This window comes from Passer domesticus, chromosome 2 (assembly GCF_036417665.1).
Source record: "Passer domesticus isolate bPasDom1 chromosome 2, bPasDom1.hap1, whole genome shotgun sequence".
NCBI classification, from domain to species: Eukaryota; Metazoa; Chordata; class Aves; order Passeriformes; family Passeridae; genus Passer; species Passer domesticus.
In genome coordinates this window covers 79,289,138-79,307,466 of record NC_087475.1, presented here as the reverse complement: position 1 = coordinate 79,307,466, position 18,329 = coordinate 79,289,138, and the positions used below count along the sequence as shown (strand labels likewise).

At 43.6% G+C, this 18,329-nt stretch overlaps 1 protein-coding gene and 1 long non-coding RNA gene across 5 annotated transcripts in view; both read right to left on the bottom strand.

Annotated features, from left to right (window-relative positions):
- The window catches only part of MTMR2 (myotubularin related protein 2), a 63,003-nt gene extending 51,670 nt beyond the window's left edge, over positions 1–11,333 (bottom strand). The window contains exon 1 of one of the 4 annotated variants that reach the window (XM_064409464.1): positions 11,143–11,333. In XM_064409464.1, the coding sequence (XP_064265534.1) occupies positions 11,143–11,225 (83 nt within the window). In that variant the 5' untranslated portion in view covers positions 11,226–11,333. Of the gene's footprint in view, positions 1–7,652; positions 7,914–7,938; positions 7,964–11,142 lie in introns of those variants that run through there. The other 3 variants (XM_064409469.1, XM_064409466.1, XM_064409465.1) reach the window with 3 other exon arrangements.
- Positions 9,134–10,933, bottom strand: LOC135294347 (uncharacterized). The gene is made up of 2 exons (XR_010356468.1): positions 10,825–10,933; positions 9,134–9,550 (listed from the first exon to the last, which is right to left on the bottom strand). It is a non-coding gene; the product is annotated as an uncharacterized LOC135294347 (long non-coding RNA).
- Positions 11,334–18,329: the final 6,996 nt, after the last annotated feature.

Here is an 18,329-nt window from a genome sequence, read left to right as displayed (position 1 = left end):
AATGAGTACTTACCTTAGGGTAAACAAGAACTCAATAAAAAGACAGATGTAACTTCTCTTTTACAATTTGTATTCTGGCAGCACCTCAATTTTTAGCTATGTACTAAAACCAGTTGTGTTTAGATTAACCAAATATACGTGTACTTCTCACAGTTCATGTGCTGTCTCAGTTTTTCTTTAGCTTCCTTCCTATGTCCCTATTTAAGAAACATCTTAGAACGTAACAAATATTGTTAAACTTTCTGATTTTCTTTAAAACATACCACACAACCCCCTCACCCCAATAAACCTACCATCCACAGGAATTAAAAATACCAGTGATCTACTAATCAATGACATTACTTGTTCCATCCTGGGAAAAATCAAAAGAAGGGAGGAAAGGATGTATAAATATAGCCAATGTGGAGACTCTTGTATCACCTAGCAGAACTGTAACACCTTGCTAAGCTTTCACAGACACTAGGCAGCCATGTGCTCTGCCACTTCAGCTCAGAAAAAGACTGGGAACACCTTTATTCTGTTGAAAATTCAGCCCCTGCACGAAATTAGTCCCTAGCAAAATCTCAAGTCAGACGAGTATTCAATAATTATGGGGCTTTATTTCCTGAAATTCCACCTAGGCCAACATAAGATATTTACAGAAACACAGAGCATTTGTGTGAGAAGTGAAGGCTGAGAAGGGATCTCAGGAGTATCTCTAAGGTGGGTACAAAATGATGGCGCCAGACTCATTTTGGTAGTGCTGAGAGACAGGATGAGGAGCAAGGGCCATGAACTAAAACACAAGAAGTTCCATCTCAACATGAGGAAGAACTTGCAGGGTACATCTTGAAAACAAAGATCTTTCGAATTCTTCTGCCTTGCAGTGAAATGAGGAATACAAACCATGCAAGCTCATCTGAGGATTTTCTGTTCATCAGTTCCCATTCATCTGAAAAGAGGGCTGAACGAAGATCACCCACAGCCACTTCCTCCTGCCACTTCTGCTTCCTCAAGCAGAAATCAGTGTATGTGAAAAAACAAGTAACTCAAAAAGGAGTAGGATCAATGAGGTCAGAATAGTTTGCCTATGGCTTCTGGATAACATGGGTGTGTTTGCTTCTACTTAGCCAAGGGAAAATCCAGGCAGTGAAGTTTAGACAACTATTCAGCCTTCCTGGAGTGGATCCTTATCTTTGCTCTAATTAATTACTTGTGGAGTGTATTGATTCTCCTGAGGGTAGAGAGGTTTAGATACCTACTTCCCATGAAGATATAGCAATCTGGACCAGAACCTACCCTGGTTTCCTGAAGATCAGTGTCTTGTGGCAGAGTAGTTTGTATTTGCTGTGTGTTTAACAGAACACAGCCTTTTGCAGACACCAGAGAAAGCAAAGGGGAAGAAGGAAATGCAAAAATAACAGAGTATAATGTATATCTCCAACTTGAGAGAAGACCTGTCCAAAACAATCTGCACATATTCATGATATTCTTCTCATCTAGGTATTCCCTTGTGTTGAAAATCAAACTTTTTCTGTAAAGGAAGAGCTGCTGTGCCCTCCCTTCCTATATCCATTTTTGCTTACATGCAAAATTTGTCACAAGTTACTATTTTCACTGCTCTGTAACACATAGCTAAAACTGTCTAAACGTTAGAAAAATTATCAGTGGACAACCTAGACAAATATATACACGTACATGGAGAAATGGGGCTTAGGAAACCAGACTACAAATCTCTGCTCTCTTCTCAGTTACAAATATATTTAGTTAACATGTAAAAAAGAGGGATGCTGTGAGTTAAGAAATAGCTCCTTCCTTTTTTGGAGTTGAGAACAACCCAAATTCAATGCTCTCTTTGCCCTTACCACAATGATGGGGAGGGAGTTCTGTGTAGGTGGTCACATCTGAATTACTCACTGTAGGCTCTACTTAAGAGTCACTGTGGAGAAAGTGAGATGACTCATTGTCTACAAAATTGATTCTTTCTCATAGTCTTCAAAAATTAAAAAAAAAATTAAAAAATAAAAGCCACCAACCCAGAGACTATCAGAACTCAGTATTGATCCAATCAGATGAGAAAAATCTCATGCAGGATGCCTGTATTTTTCTCTTTGAAAGGTGGAAGCAGAAAGTGGAATCAGAATGTATAATCTAGAATCAGAGTATGTTTTAACAAAAAAAGGTGAACTCTGTCTTTCTGTGGTGCTGGAGACAGCAGTGATCAGCACAAGCTGTACCCAAACAGGTGGGAATACTGAAAACCAAGACTGCTCTGCTGGCACAAACCCTGAACACATCCACAATAGTCCCCCCACATCCTCCTTCTCACACCCCAGTGTTTAATGACTACTCTGTTAGCATGTTGCTTCACCTTTGAGGAAAAAGACTTGGGAAGTACTCCCTCATAAGGTGTGGGGATTCATTTGCAGTGTGGGAGTGAGATATCAATTCTAAGACTGGAAGACACAGCCTGAATTTTCAAGAACAGTCTACTCCAAAAGTCAACTTGGGTAAAATATGAACAGAAGATCCCACATTTTTCATCTCTTTTCAGAGAAGTTCTACTTACAAGTGAGATGTCGACCAATGCTGATTTGTTAAAGGTATCCATCTGCTGGTTAAATCCACTAATTTTGACAGTCATCCTTCAGCAGTTCATCTCTGGTACTACAGGTCCCAGTGACCTGTCCTTACCTCCAGCATCTGCTCTCCACAGCAGGCAGACAGGCCCTTCAATCTCACAACTGCTCCGAACTCATTCCCAGCCTCCAGCCCTTTCCTGGCCAGATTTATCTGAGTCTGTTCATGAAGGCAATCCTACTGTCAATGTGTGCAATCTTTCCCTTTGAAAAGACCACTGAGCAGTGATATCAACTGAAGTCAATAATAGGATTTATTAAAACAGCAATAAAAACCAGCACAAATGCTTTATTTTCACTAAAGGCAGAAGGTATGAATGAGGCTGTGGGTCAGCTCAGTAATTCATGTATCAGTTCATTTTGTACCAGGGTAAAAACACAACCAACACTTTGATCACAAAACACAAAGCAATGATCACAGGTATATTCACTCCAGCAGTTATATTTTGTGCAGAAAAAAATAGTTGAGTTAACCTTTAGCCCTGTCATTCAGTACTGCCATTGTTCTTCACAGGCCATAAGCTTTGTAGTGCATTTTCAAGGCCTTGGAAGATGTCACTTCTGCTTTGCCTTTTCTTGGCCTGCTTGTACCTTTGGTATAACTGGTTTAGGTGTGACTACAATTTCTGTAACTGGTCAGGCATGTATATCCCCTCTGTTTTATTTTTGTTTGTGTGTGGTACAACCACAGTTTTGCACAGACAACAGTAAAAAGCAGCTATTCTATACAGAATATTTACCGCTAATGTAACTTTGTAGAGAGAAATACAACAGTCTGGTACCACAGCAGAGGACTGGAGAAGTGGAGACACAGGATGTGGCATGGAAGAGTAGAGGCACAGGATGAGAAACGGGGCACAGGCTTGGCACCTGAGACCACAGCCATAAACAAATCACCAATGGTCAACCAAAGAAGCAGACCTGGAGCTGCACAACACTGGCCTCAGAGATAACAAAGAGAACAAAGAAATGGTATCTAATAACAAAAAAGCAACTATATATAGCAAAAACTCAGATGCAATGTGGAACTGCAGAACAATGGAGAAAAGAGACAGGTGTAAAGTTGTTTTAGCAAACAGACTAAAATGACCCCAGGTGGATCCTAGAGGAATGGAAGAGAGGAGGAAAGGAGGAAATCAACATGATGAACCTTGTACTTCACCCAAGAAAGTACTCCAGATGATTTGCTCTAACACCCACTACTACCAGAATAAAATCAGCAACCTTGGAACCCAGAGGAGCAGAAGAGGGGTGAACTTAACACCAGGAAGAGGGAGAGAAACCAAGAACTAGAGGTACAACAGTTTTAACTGCGTTATTATTCTTTATTTTCTGTAAAAATTGCATCTGGATTAATCGTGATTAGACTTCCAAAAATTCAGTTACACTAAGAATAAATTCTTTGCTATATAAAAACACACTGCCTTTTTGGCTATGAACAAGGTTTTGAGTGTAACACTTTGTCTGGACATGCAGTCTTCACATCACAGTAAATAACTCCAGATAAAAATGTTGTTTTATTCTAAACAGGTGTTGCCAGTCTTCCCAGAACAAAGAAAAAAAAAACAAAACCATAAACTCCTGTTTTTCCAAACAGTTCAGCAGAAATATGATCACATACCCATACCTGACCCAGACCAGATTTGAATCATTGGGTGACTTAGCATTAATGATTCTGGAGACATGGCCAGAAGACTACAGAAGCCAGATCTGCAAGTGGGAGCATTTGTAAGGAGCTAACAAAATTACTAGAAAATCACCTTGAAGGGGTTATGGACACAAAAACTGCTAACATTTTCCCTTCATCAAATATATCAGGGTTTAGAAAGCAATGGCAAAGAATTCACGTAGCAGAGAAGCAAGAGAGAAACAAAAAAAGAGAGCTACCTTGAAATCACTGGAAAATTACTGAGTGAGAACATTCTCTGGCAAAAGTAATTACAGATGGTAGGAAAGGGAAAAGCAAATACTTGAAAAGTTCCACTGATTTTTTTGTTGTTCTCTTTCACTGATTTTTTTTCTTCAATTAGCTCCCAGTACTGGGGCAATAAAAAAGCAAGATGTTCTTTCAGTTAAAAATGAAGATGGGGTAATTTCTGTGACAGTGTCTCTCCTATATTCTCACTTCCCAGGGTTATCCCAGACATCTCTAGAAACCAAGCACTTAATTCCCTTCCTGTCACACTCTTTCCTCATGGTGGAATGGGCTTCCCATAGACAAATAAATGTGCTTTATTACACATTTTCATGTGCTGTATTACAAGTACTTTTGTACCTTACACTCATATATCAAGGTGACCTCTGGACTGTTTCCCTCATTTCTTATGAAGGCCTGTTGTTTGTTTTCCTTGACTAAGCTTTCTGGTAACACAGAATATCCTGAACTGGAAGGGACCCACAAGGATCAAGTCCAGCTCCTGAGTCAACAAAAGCCCTTTGGTGTATGGATCAGGTCTCTTTTTACACTGCTGATACCCTCAGAACTGAAAAGCCCGTAACAGTAAAGCAGGTCATCGGGAAAAGATTAATGAAAAAGAAGATGCATCGATCTGCTGAGCCATTAAAGAGGTATTATGACCTTTCCAAATGCAGTTCTTGCCTGTATGCGAGGTGTAAAAGAATCAGCAAAGAAAGGGAGATGATAAAACATCAGAAATAGGTAACAAAATATGTTTGAGACAGGCGTTAACCTATCAGGAGCACAATCGTGCAACAGATCGGAATTGTGTAATTTGACACTGTCAGGTCATCCACAATCTTACAATTCAGGTTCTGTGATTGCAGCCATGCTGGAAATAGCCTGTAGTTAAGGAACTACGTGTACAACTCCGTGCTGTCTAGCAAACAGGCTGCTAGTCAACACAGCATTACCATCTCTCTTCAGAGAAGGCAGTGCTTGATGGGACCCAAGAGGGTCGTGTTCTGAGCCGAGCTTCACTCCTCGCCAGTTGCCAGATCTTGCCTCACGTCTCCACTGCAGCTTCTCATCTCATCTCATCCTTAGACTTTCTCAAGCTGTGCCCAATCTCTTCGCAAGGAGTCTCAGTACTCAACTGCACTTCCAAGAGCTTAGTAAAATTACCCACCAGGCATTATTAAAAATAGACTCGTCCTGGCTAAGGCACAATTAAATAGCTGGTCCCCATCTCCTCAACACAGAAAGCATCACCATCTGTACAGCAGCTAGAAAGAACTACAAAACTGCAAGTTCCTGTGAGGCTTTTAAACACCAGTGTAACCTTAATTACAACACAATGAACAGGTGAGTGTCAATTGTATTTTATATTCTCAAATGGAAAATATGTTTAAACCCAAATATTTTTGTCATCAATAAAAAGCACTTTATTGAACGATCAGAACTGGGACCAAGAGATGTGCATGTGCCAGACAGAGGAAAACTTTCAAGCTGAAGGTCTCACACTCTGGGACCAGTAGAAATAGTTTCTGCTGAATGCAGAAGCAGAAATGTGCATGGCAAAGACTGCTAGTAAAACTAATTTGTGAATTCTTTAGAGGCAATGGTTTCTCTTCACTGCTATAAATTAAAAGCTCTGAAGTCCTTTTCACTAAATGTTATTTTCATTATTTTCTGCCCCAAACTCTGAGACTATTAAAAAGATTCTCCTCATTTTACAAATATTTTTGCAGGCAGAACTGATATTTATCTTTACAATACACAGTACACCAGAAAAAACACCCTTGTCTCAAAATGGACTTCAGTTGCACGTAAGTGTTAGAAATTATCGCTCATTTAATAAAATCAATGATAATGAACCCATCTGGAGTTGCTAATTGTTTGTAGGCTTAGTGTCAAGTTCCTGAGATGCAAAATCAGTTCATTATCAACACTCAGCCTGCAATGTACTTGTCTTTAATGTAACAACCTTGCTTTGCACTTACAAGAAATCAAATGCAAGAAATGCTCTCAAAGCCCATGAGGAAAATGACAGCTACTCGCATTTCACCAAACACCAGAACTGGCAAAAATCTTCCCTTTCAAACTTTAACTTCAATGATTCATCACAAAACAACTCAATCAGCAAAGCTTACACATCTGGTAGCAATGTGGTGCTACAGCTAAAGCCCTCCTCAGCCAACAGCTCACAGACCCAACTCCTTCCAGCATCACTCTCACCCATGGGGAAAGAATTCCTTCAACACAGCCTTAAATCAGACCAGGTACTGACAGAGCCTTATTTGAGACAAGGGGGGAGCTCATACCTCATGGAGTTACTGGTTCAACAGACCTTGCTGCACTGATTTACACCGAGTTTATGTTTTCAGACTTATCCCCGCAAACATAAAGACAAGGAGCATGATTGCTCTCATATGCCTCAGTAAAAGTGCAGTGCATCGGATCCGCAGTGTCTGCAGACCTCTGTGGATGATAAACACCAGAACAAAGGTGATAACAAGCAACCAAGAAAGCCGTAACATCAAGCACTGCTACAGTCATGCTGGTGGGAAACATCTACCCACTGCCTTATCTTTCTCTAATTTTATACTGATGTTGAAATATCACTGACCTCTCCTATAGCAGTTTTTTTCCAGTACACTCACCTCCACACTTTTGCACAGGCAATACAAATTTATCTTCAGCAGACCTAACAGAAAGCCTCTTATGTATCTTACTTGACTATTGTTCAGACTGAACTGTGATATGCTTTTTCTGAGGAATACAGAGAGATGTATGCTCATTCAGAAACTACAGAACATAACCACATAGGCTACATGAACAAAATGCCTAATCATTTCTCAGGGAAAGTAAATATATGAAGTTTGCCTTTTTCCCTAAAGTCATGTGTTCTGCTAAAATCACACACAATTCTGTCTGGCTTTCCTTTCACAAAATGAAAAGATCATGGTAGAATTTTGTTGGCTGTCCCTTTGAATTCCAGAGGTCACAGGACCGTATGCAACTTCAAATTTCCAAAAACAATAACACAACAAACCACCCACAAATTCATTTTAAGAATGGTCTTGGAAGAAATCTGAATAACCAGCAGAGCTGAACTGTGTTTATCACTCACTCACCTAGGATCCTCAGGCCATTCTAGAGATATAAAAGCAGTCCATAACACTGAGAAAAGCTTGCTCTTCTGGACATAACCATACTGTAGCTCATCAAACGTTTGAATCAGTGTTTTACCTCACTCCTTCTGTCTCACGGGTTGTTCCTGGACAGACACGGCAGACACACGAGCACTCCTTGCAAGCTGCTAGTCAAATACCACCACAGCTCTTTATGAGTAACTGGCTCATGGTCATGCGTCTTCCATGAGAACAGGATGGAAGGGGAATGTCCACCCCAAGCACTGACCTTTGGAAACCACAGAGATCTGCAGAACCCGGTGCTGTGCCACACAAAGCCAGCACTGGGTGAGTCGGCTGAGACTTGAAAAGCAGAACAGCTGGTTCAGCACAACTGTGAGGGCAGCTGAGTTAATTAGCTGTGACCTGCTCATCTGAAACTAACTCGGTACTTTCACAGAGACCTGGCAATTTTTTGCCCTGTACAAACAACTACACTGTAAGTTTCATTAGGAGTTTTTCAAATGTTTTTCTAGTTGGGACAGGAAGTAGGTAACATTTGTTTAATTATTTCTACATCTTCCTCAAGGACCACAAGTACTGCACATTACTAGGGCCTACTAAAATATCAAAGCAACTTTCACTGTCAAATGCCCTTACTGCCATATCTCACATGCTTTATTAAAAGACAAACCTGTAATGTTCTTCAGGACACTTACTGAAATGTGAGCAGCCTTATGTATAAGTAAACTCCATCAAGCATGTCTCCTTGAGGAGCTAGATCTTAAGTACCTCTAGAAATAATAACACTTCCAACCAGGACCCGAGAGAATCTAAAGAATGCACTGCTGTATGTATTTCATATTAGCATCTTTCCAAGTTTTCTAAATCTTGCATAAAACAATTCAGCAACTACAACTCAGTAAGGCTTCACATGGCTAGGTAATGGTGATTCTGGGATGAGTGACCTTTGAGTCATTTTTTTATTTTTGTTCCTTTTAAATAAAACTAATTATCAAAACTGATGACAGCATCCTCATGATTCATTGTGTTCCTCACATTATCCCCAAAGCTAACTTCTTCTTTTTAAACAAAATCATTTGATGAAAATGTGTCATAGGTTACAATTTGAAGCTGGGCTAGATGTTAGATCACAATCACAGAGATTAAAATAAGTCTATTTCAATGCATACAAATAGTCCAATTAGCTTCAGAGAATTATTCCAATGTATAAAATCAAACTGCAATACAGCTTTAATGAAAAAAAAACAAAACCCCAAACCTGATGATAATCAATCTACTGTCCAATTCATAGGCAATTATTTATTTGTGCATACGCATCACTGGATTGGCAAGGGAAGCTGATAATAAACATTCTGAAGGTCACTAGACATCTCTCATTACAAGACTCTGGTTTTATTTTCTTGTAATTTTGCCCTAACCTTGAACTGTTTCAACTAAAAAGTTTCACAGCGTACACCAACTCAAGATGAGGGTATTTTTATTAATAATTACAGATGAAAAACATCAATCTACTTCAAACACCTATATTTTGTTTGGAGTACATTAAACCCTCCCAACTGGCTAGCTTTCTTCTACAGACTCTAGATGTTCAAGCAGAGACTTGAGATTCTGAAAGCTTTTGAATAAGCCTTTTTTGCATCACAAGGAATCTGTTAGAGTCTGGGCCTTTCCAGGGCTTGGAGGGCACAGCTTGTGCATGCTCAACAGCAACAGATTTATCATCTCAATTTCCCCACGGTTCCATTTGTGCAGAGCACGCTGCCGAGAGGCTCAACAGGAGCTTCCTTGTAGCCACTGCCTCTTCTGAGTTAAGCTCTCTTTAGTGTCCACAGGCCTCTTACAGTGAATGACCTCCAGATGGGTCCAAGTTGCCTGAGCTGATGCAGAGATAAAAAGAAGAATATACTAGGTCAGTTAGGTAAGGGGGAAAGAAGCCTGCAGGTTCTGGCAGGGCACTGGTAAAAGTGCACAAGGAAACCAGTACAGAGAGCAGGGAACAGAAGAATTTGATGAAGATGGGTGAAATGAGGGTTAGGAGTCATGAAGGACTCAAGAATGAGGAAATCCAAGTGCAAGCTGGGCGTTGCCTGTCTGAGGAGCAGCTGGGTAACATGCAAGAATGGGAGTTTTGAGATGCTGGCAACAAAGTGACCACCAGCATCTTGGGTTCTAAGAGCAGAAGAAGAGCCAGGAGATCCAGGGAAGGATTCCCCTCTGCTCAGCATTCAGTAGAGCATTTCTGGACTACTCCATCCAGGCATTAGCCTCACAGTGCAGGAAAGTCACTAGCGAGCTAGAGGGAGTACAGGGAAGCATCACTGGGGTGGCAGGGCGGGAGCACCCTGCCTGTGTGGAGAGACTGCTTTAGGGGGCCAAAAAGGCAGCCCCAGTGTCCCCAGTGCCAGTGGAAGATACACAGGAGATGCCAATGGGATGTCCGGAGAGTCTATGTGCACTTCATCTTTGTAGGTTTTCAAGACCAAATGGGGTAAAAGCCAGAAGTAGCCTGATCTGACCTTAAAGCTGTCTCTGGTGTGAGTGGCAATCTGGACTCAGGGATGCTGAGATCTCTTCATCCTGAGTTATCCAGTGATCCTACAAACTGGGCATGGCAAGGGCAGCCAGAACGGGACAGAACAACCTTCAGCAGCCATCAGGATATCCTGCTGCCGGGCTCTACCACAACACCAGGGTTCCCACACCACCAGCCCTACCAGTCTCTCAGTGCCTGTCCTTGCTACTCTACTGCAACCTTCTCCATCAAACACAAGGCCCAAGCAGGATGTGCTTTCAGTCACTAAATTCAAATTTCACTGATATCTCACGGACAGTGGGAAGAACACAGAAGTCACCTTTCGGTTTCTGTGGCTTAAGGACCTTGAATATTACCCACATGGCACTACAAGCTATTCAGACCAAAAAGTCAAGCTCTCAGAAAAAACCATGACGGCAAAACCAGAGGTTCAACAAGCCACAGGAACTTTGCTCCTGAAGAGGACAAGGCCTGGCACGGGCATGGCAGCGTGCTGAAAGGCAGCTCCCAAGCGGGTGCCTTTCCTTTCCAGCACCGCTCACCTGCGCTGCCCATCTCCCAAAGCCTCCACCGAACTACCAAGGGCAGGGACACTGCTCTGCCTAGGCAGGGATTTACCGAGAGCCCGGTGGAGGTAGCATCTCCTGCTCTGCTTAAAGGCCTGAAAGAGAGGGCGGCTGTGCCACAGCCACGCCTGCCTTCCTGCTCCGTCACCCCACGCCGCCCCCAGCGCAGGTACACCCCAGCAGGAGAGACCCGACCGCGGGGAAACGCAGATTTTCCTGCCCACGGAGGGAGCGAACAGCACCAGCTCCATCCCTCCGGTCTCCCTTCCCCTGGCGGCCCCTCCCCGCTCCCTCCCTCTGCCCCCACGCCCCGCGGCGGTGCCGGCGGCCGAGCCCCGCGGGCGGGGGCGATGGCTCGGGCGGGCGGTACCTGGACAGCGAGTCGCCGCTGGGCGGCCGCGCCGCCGCCGCCCGCCCGGCGCCCAGGCTCTCGCAGCTGGAGCTCCCCTCCATGCCGGGCGGCCCCGCGGCGGGCGGTGTCCCCGCGTCCCTCAGCCCCGCGGCCGGCGCCCGGCGGGGCGGGAGGCGGCCATGCTGGCCCGGCGTGCCGCGCGGGGGGCGGGCCCGGGCGGGGCGCTGAGGGGGCCGAGCCGCCGCGGGCGTGGGGAGCGGGGCAGCGCCGCGCCGGGCCGGGCCGCGGGGCTGGAGCGTGAGGGTGCACAGTGGGCCGCGATCCCCCTTTTCGCCCTCTTGAGAACCGAGGGAAGGTGGCAGCTCCCGGGTTCCATCCCCGGAGCACGGTGGTCGTTCCTAAGGGCAAAGACGTGGCATCCCTCTTGAAGTCAGCTCACCCGCGTTAGGCTTTCCTAACAGTTGGGTTGTGTGCCCGCAGCTAAAACAATTTGTGCTCCTCACACTCGTTATTGCCCCTGTCTGCTCGAGAATCCTCGCTGAGCCCGTCCCTCGAGTGGCTGTGGGAGGTGGCCGGTCACAGTCACACGGGTCACGGCTGCCGGGCGCTGGCACGGATCCTTGCGGAGATTCCCGACGGAAAGCTCGAGCGCATCCATGGCGATCCGTGTCCGGAAGGCTTGGCAGGCACAGTTCGGTATCAAGTGTTCTGCAGGAAGAGCCGTGGTACGCCCAGTTCCTTGAAGCAATGGAAGAGAGGAGGAAAAGCTCTTGGCATTGCTTACAAAGACTGAGGGAATGCATCTTAAGCCTCCCATATCAAGGATGCAAAAGTCTTTCAAATGTGTAGCTGTTTTGACAAGAATCTCATGAGGCAAAAAGAATGAACCACTGAGGATGTGTTAGGAGGCTGGTGGGCTTCCAGAAGGACTTGCTTGTTGGCAAAGAGCATCTGATGTCAGGAGCATCTGTCCAGATGGACCTTTCTGTTTAAAACACTACCACAAAATAGGATAAACCCTTCTAAACATTTGTATACTGTGTGGCTGTAGAATGGCTACCAAAACATCATCCCACTTCATGCTCCAAGGAGTAAATTAATTGATGTGCTTCTCTCTGTTGTTTCCCATTTTGTTCTATTGTCAGAAGTCATGCAGGATGCTGAAGCAGGTTTGTAGCATCCCCACCTGAGACTGCATGATCTGGCTGTGAAACTGCCTCTGTTGCTCTTTCCTTTAGTCTCTCTCAGCTGCTGTTGAGCAAGGTTGATGTGGGATGGTTTTGAAGCTGGTTTAAATTTGAAAATGCAGTTCAGTTGAAGCAGGGTTTATTTTTGTATTTTTCATTTGATCTTCTGAGCAAAAAGTTACTAAATTGGCAAATGAGTTTTGGGGGAGTGAAGGTTTCAGTCTAGAAAATTGAGTTCCTGGAGGCTTTTCTGAAATTAAAACTCTGTTTTATGGTTAAAAGTGAGATCCTTGTTCAAAAAATAAGCTAATTGCTAGTGGTTTATTGCAGCATTAAAACAAAAATGCCTTGACATCATTACAATTGAAAAATCCATAGGCCTGTGCTGATTTTTTGCCAAATATAAAATTATTTTAAACATTCATCTTTTTTCCTCCCCTCTGGTTAGGGACAATGAAAATTTTAGAAGCACCATTTATTAATAAAAACCGAAGTATGAATGGCAAACTGTCTCTCTGCCTCTTCTGTTTAGCTTTCCATCTGCACCTGTGTGTGGTGAGCAGATGTCCTCTGTGGGGACATGCGGGCAGGGGGTGCTGTGGCAGCAGTCAGGCAGCATCTCTGCTGGGCAGTCAGGCAGCTCCTGGAAGCCTTTTCCCACTGCTGTGCTCTCTTCCCAGCCCTTCCGGGGATGGAGTTCCTGGCGGTGGTAACCCTTGGGAGAGGTCAGCGCTGCAGAGCTAGCACAAAGCAGTGCATGTCTCCCTTTCAAATCTCACCAAATAGCCTTGTGGTGAGTTGGTATTGCCTCTATTCCCTCTGCTAAGCTTAGTTTGATAGAGGTGCAGTTGTTTAAAAAAAGTCAAGTAGGAATAAAAACAATATATAAACCTCCATTGCTATGTGAAAGTATTAGAATGCCTTCCTTTCTTCCTAATTTGCTATTGATGTGGCATCTCTAAGTAGTTTATTGATGAAGTGCTCTATTTGCTTTTCACTGCCCCGTTTTGTTCTTGGCCTTATCCCCAGGGCCTGTGAAACCCTTTAGAAATTCCCACTGGTGCTTTGTAAATGAGAACAAAGCTAATCACCTCCTGCATCTCTCCTGCCGCTGAAAGAAACTAGCAGTCTGCTCAGTGAGTCTTTCTGCTCAACAATACCACATTTTGAAAGTCAGTCAGAATATTCTCTCTGTGAAGTGTGTTTCCTCAGGGCTCCTAAAAGTGATGGAGAATTAAATAAAGGCCTGACATAACCAAAACCAATTAAGGACAATTCACAAGACTGTTGTATAACTGATGCAAAATAAGTGTCATTCAGTCTGTTAACCTACTTTTGCTTGCCACATCCCCTACCATTATCTTACAAGTATCATCATTTGGATTTGGTTTTTTCTTTTTTTTTTTCCTTTCCTTTTTTTAATGAGAGAATGTTCTGTCATTTTGTGATTTTAACACAGGAAACAGTAAAATAAAATTAACATCATGGATAAGTAATAGAATTATCTGTGTTCATCTTTAATGCTGTGTGGCTGGCAGAGCTGAGTGATATCTGAAAGAGAGAATGACAAGGAGCTTTCTTGAATCAAGGGTGTAAAAGATTATTTCCAAGTAAAAGACAAGCAGACATCCTCCAATACTTCCTGAAATTGTATGTAGTTGTAGCATATACAAAGTGAAAAACATATAGCCCCAGGCTTTCTTAGGTGTTTAGAGGCTGTCAAAGCCGTGGTGAACACAGCACAAAGAGGATGATATTATGTACATGTAAAACATGATTTAGTGAGGGGAAGTAAGACTTTTGCTTAGTCTTTCTGGGTGAAAGTGAGATTCTATTTTATATCCATTGTATTTAAACTATGTGTGTGTTGAATAAGGCTTTCTAGCTCTGTATGTACGTGTGGTCCATACATCTGCTATATCAATGTGCCAGATGTTATGAAGCCAGATGTTCTCATTCCTGGATTAGCTCCTCAGCTTTGCTGCTGCACAGCCAAGCACAGGTCTGTTGTGTCTCACACTTTGAACATGGGGCTCACCAAAGCTAGGGACATTCACACATCCAGGACATCCCACACAACCTTTTGCAAGGGTCTCATGAGGATGTTTGGCCATGGTCTGTGGCTGCTTGACTAAATGCCCTTGCAGCAGAGGAGGAATCGTGTTTCTACAGTAGTCAAAGGGTAGACCATGAAGGAGGATTTGTACTCAAACGATCCACTCTGAGGAAGCTTGCTCCCCTGCTGCAGTCTTTGTCATAACCTGTCCTTACATGGTACAGCTCATCAGACATCCCCCTCCCTCCCCCTCTTCCCATCTCACAACTCATCCCATGGTTGAAAGGCCTATGAACAATAAGAGAATCAGAGCCCTAATCCCTTCTGAAAATTATCACCTTTCCCTTTTGCTCCAATCCCAACATTGAAATCTTATCCATCCTAAAACTAGCTCTCTTTGCTGCAGCTCTATGGATCTCCCATATTTTTGCCACTATACTCATATGTTCCTGTGCCCTCTTAGACAGCACGTTAAATGGTTCATGGCAAAGTCAGCTTCACACTGTGCCTTCTCTAGTCTAGTCCCCATCAATGAGTCCAAAAAATTTGCAGCATGACTCAGTCCCATAATTGTTCTGAAAACCACACAGCCAGAGACACCCTTGTCTCTCCTTTGATTCACTAAAATGGTTCTGAGATTTATTACATTTTCTTGTCTTCTTGATCTACAGCTTCAGGGCAGTGGGCAGGCGATAAAAGCTTCTCAGTGCCTTGGGAAGGGCGGATTGTCACTGGTGAGATCCCACTGTGATGTATGATCATCAAATCACACTGGAGGTGGCATGTGTTCCTTTTGTCAAGGCCCATCAGCTGATAAAGTATGAGGTCAGAAACAGCAAGAGTTTTGGCACAGGCAGAGTGGTTGATGAAGAACAACTCACTGTGGCTGTGATTTGGAGCTAGAGCTGCTCATGGTTGCAAGAACATCTGTTACAAGATGGTCATAGGGTACATGCACAGATTTGGTCCTGCTGATGCATAATGCCTGTGCTGTTGAAGCTGGAAACTAGACAAAACAAAGAGAGGGACTTCGGACTTACAGCTACACTGAAATTGTCACTGTGCCTCCAAAGTCACTATACTTCTGGTTAACCTGATCAGAGTGGTCACCTCAGCTCACCCACAGTGTGGTTCTGTACTGGCTATGACAGCACCCTGACAGTGCTTTTGCCTTACACCCCCTCTGTGTTTAACAGAAACAGCAGCTAATGATCAGTGACCCTTTAACACTTTTTTTTTGATCACTTGTTTGTTGGTTTTTTTAATGCAATCATGCACGTATTGATGCAAGGTGCTACAGATGTGAAGCTCTGGACTCAATCTGCACCTAATCCTGTACACTATAACCTGTTACCTGTTTGTGAACCACTTTTGTTGGGCATGCTGTTTTGTTCTTCCTGCTGCTCTGTCTGTGTAGTGCTTTCTTGTCCTCACTCCCAACACCAGCTCATGGCTGCCCACAGAACAGTCAGGCATGAAATAAGCCACAGGCTAAGGAGTACATCAGGTTCCATCCGTGTGTGCTCAGTGCTCACAGTCCGCTGGAGTCACCACGCGATTCACCTGGCTTTTAATTGCCTGATGCTTTTAATTCTCGATGGCCTGTGCATTATTGCAGTGCTCCCAGCCTGTGTGTGCTTACAGCTGCGTGGTGGCACCGGCACAGAGCAAGGCATGGACTGTCGTGCTGAGCAGACGGGGACCCTGAGGGCTGTGGGCACCTGGAGGGCTGCAGACCTCGGGCTCTAGGGGCAGGACTTCCACTGCATGCTGCAGAACACACAGATCAGTTTTGTGTGTCAATTCAAATAATCTTTTCTCCTGAAGGACTAAATACATCACAGCAGCTGTCTGTCTGTTTGGGCTGTTCCACTCCAGCAGCTCCTTGGCATCTGTGTAATGGTCTTCAATCTGGCAAACATGAAGTAAGAAAGAATTACCCACAGGAGTTAAATTTGAAAATTCTGACGCTTGTTAAACCACTACTGCTGGAAATAAATGCATTTCCAGAAGCTGTAGAGTGATCAGGTAGGAAGGAATTATGTGGGGGTAAAAATTGGTTTGGTACTGTCAGACAATAGGAAGGTGTCTGAAGTCTCAGCACTTGCAGTCTCTGAGATGGGAAAAGGTGTTCATATGGAGGAGAAAAGTCTCTGCACCTCTTGGATCTCAAATTTGTGTTTTACAGTCCTGATTTATACACCAATTTTCAAGCAAACATTCATTTAAAATTTAGTATTTTTATGTCTACATTGTATGAAGTAGTACTGTCTATATTGCCTGTGTGCACACAGACTTCTTAAAGTGAGATTTTAATCTGCAGCTGCTATGTTTAATAGCTACAATTAGGGAAATGGTTAAGAATACTTGATTTTATTGCATTTATACTTCCTTTTCTGTTAAGGAAGACACACATTTGTGGTAGTGTTTTAATGAAACACAATAAAATGTTGATGGTAAGATCTGGAGATTATATTAAAATGAGAAGGACACTTCTAGAATATAAAACACAGTAGAAATTCATTCCTTTTGGTTTCCCTTTTATTTACCTTGATGGCTCAAATTTCCATGTGGAAGGCTCATGCTTTCTTTCAAAAGCAACAGGGTATTATACTCTAGTGATGAAAGGGCTGGGGAGTTGCAAGCTTAACAGTGAGTGCAATAAAAATGAAGTATCAGAGTGTTTGATTGTCTGCTCTGTGTACGTTACCTGTCTGCAGTGTGTGAGCTGTAGAAAATGTTCAGGAAGCTACTGAAGACACATTTAGCCCATGGATACAATGAGGAAGAAGCTGATTGCCATTTCCAGTGGGACTAAAGCCTGGAAAAGGCAGATCACAGGGCTTTAATGGGGCTGGAGGAGAACCAGGCTGAGTATTGCAGGGATGAGGCAAGACCGCTCCAGAAGGAACTGGTTCTGGTGTGAGCAGAAGCCAATTTGCTCCACCTGGTTCCATGGCCAGCATCCCCCTGACCACTTTTTACTTTAGCAATATGGACCTACCCATGGAGTTGTTTCTCATTGACTCCAGGACCATCACACACCCAGTGTGAGGATGCTGGGCAATGTTTCTCAGAGCACCAGACAGCTGGAAAGGAGAGCGTGTGCTTCTCTCAAAGGTGGTAGTGAGTGGCTCGTCAGGGAAGTGCACAACTGCAGGAGCCTGCAGTGTCCTACAAGTGGTCCCAGACTCTAATTTTGACATGAGCTGGAAGCACAAGCTGCTGTTATTGTTCTCCTAGGCATGAACAGCACTGCCCTCATCTTGAAGCTGGCTTTAGCTCAAGAAAGGAGCAGACAGCTTTTATCCATTCTGACACTTGTTTGATCGATGAATACATCAATCTGTGTTGTATTCACCAAAGTAATGTATGAAATAAATATTTAGGATGCAATGCCACGTGTACCAAATGTTAGGAAATGCCTGGTTCTCAAATTTCCCTGTATAACCTAAAGGGATCCCACTCAGACATCCCATCTCAATGCTGGATGCAGGGAAAGTTCAGGACAAAAAGCATAAAGGAATTGTGCAATTAGAAACCAGTTTTATGCATGCACATGGGTGCAGGCTTCACGAGCAACACTAAACATGCCACTTCTGGTCATAGTTCAGCATTTGGTTATCAACTGTTTTTACCTTGTGCTGAATTATAAGCTCCTGCAGTTTTTGAAGGCCAAATTTAAGCATTAATTATCTTGCATGAATGTTGTAAGTTACCTTGCTGTTATCTACAGTGAGTCACCTCTGAACCTTCAGTATGGTAACTCAGAAACTTTGATGCTCTTGATACCCTCATTCTGCTTGTGCACACCTGTATGACTGGGGTCTGGGAAGTTTGAAAAGGATTGCCGTCTCATGTGTTTGGCTCAAAAGATAAGGACAAGGAGCACAATCCATTATCCTCTTTCCTGCCCTTGAAGGACAGGGATCTCAGGTCCCTGCAGTTTGGGAGATTAAGAG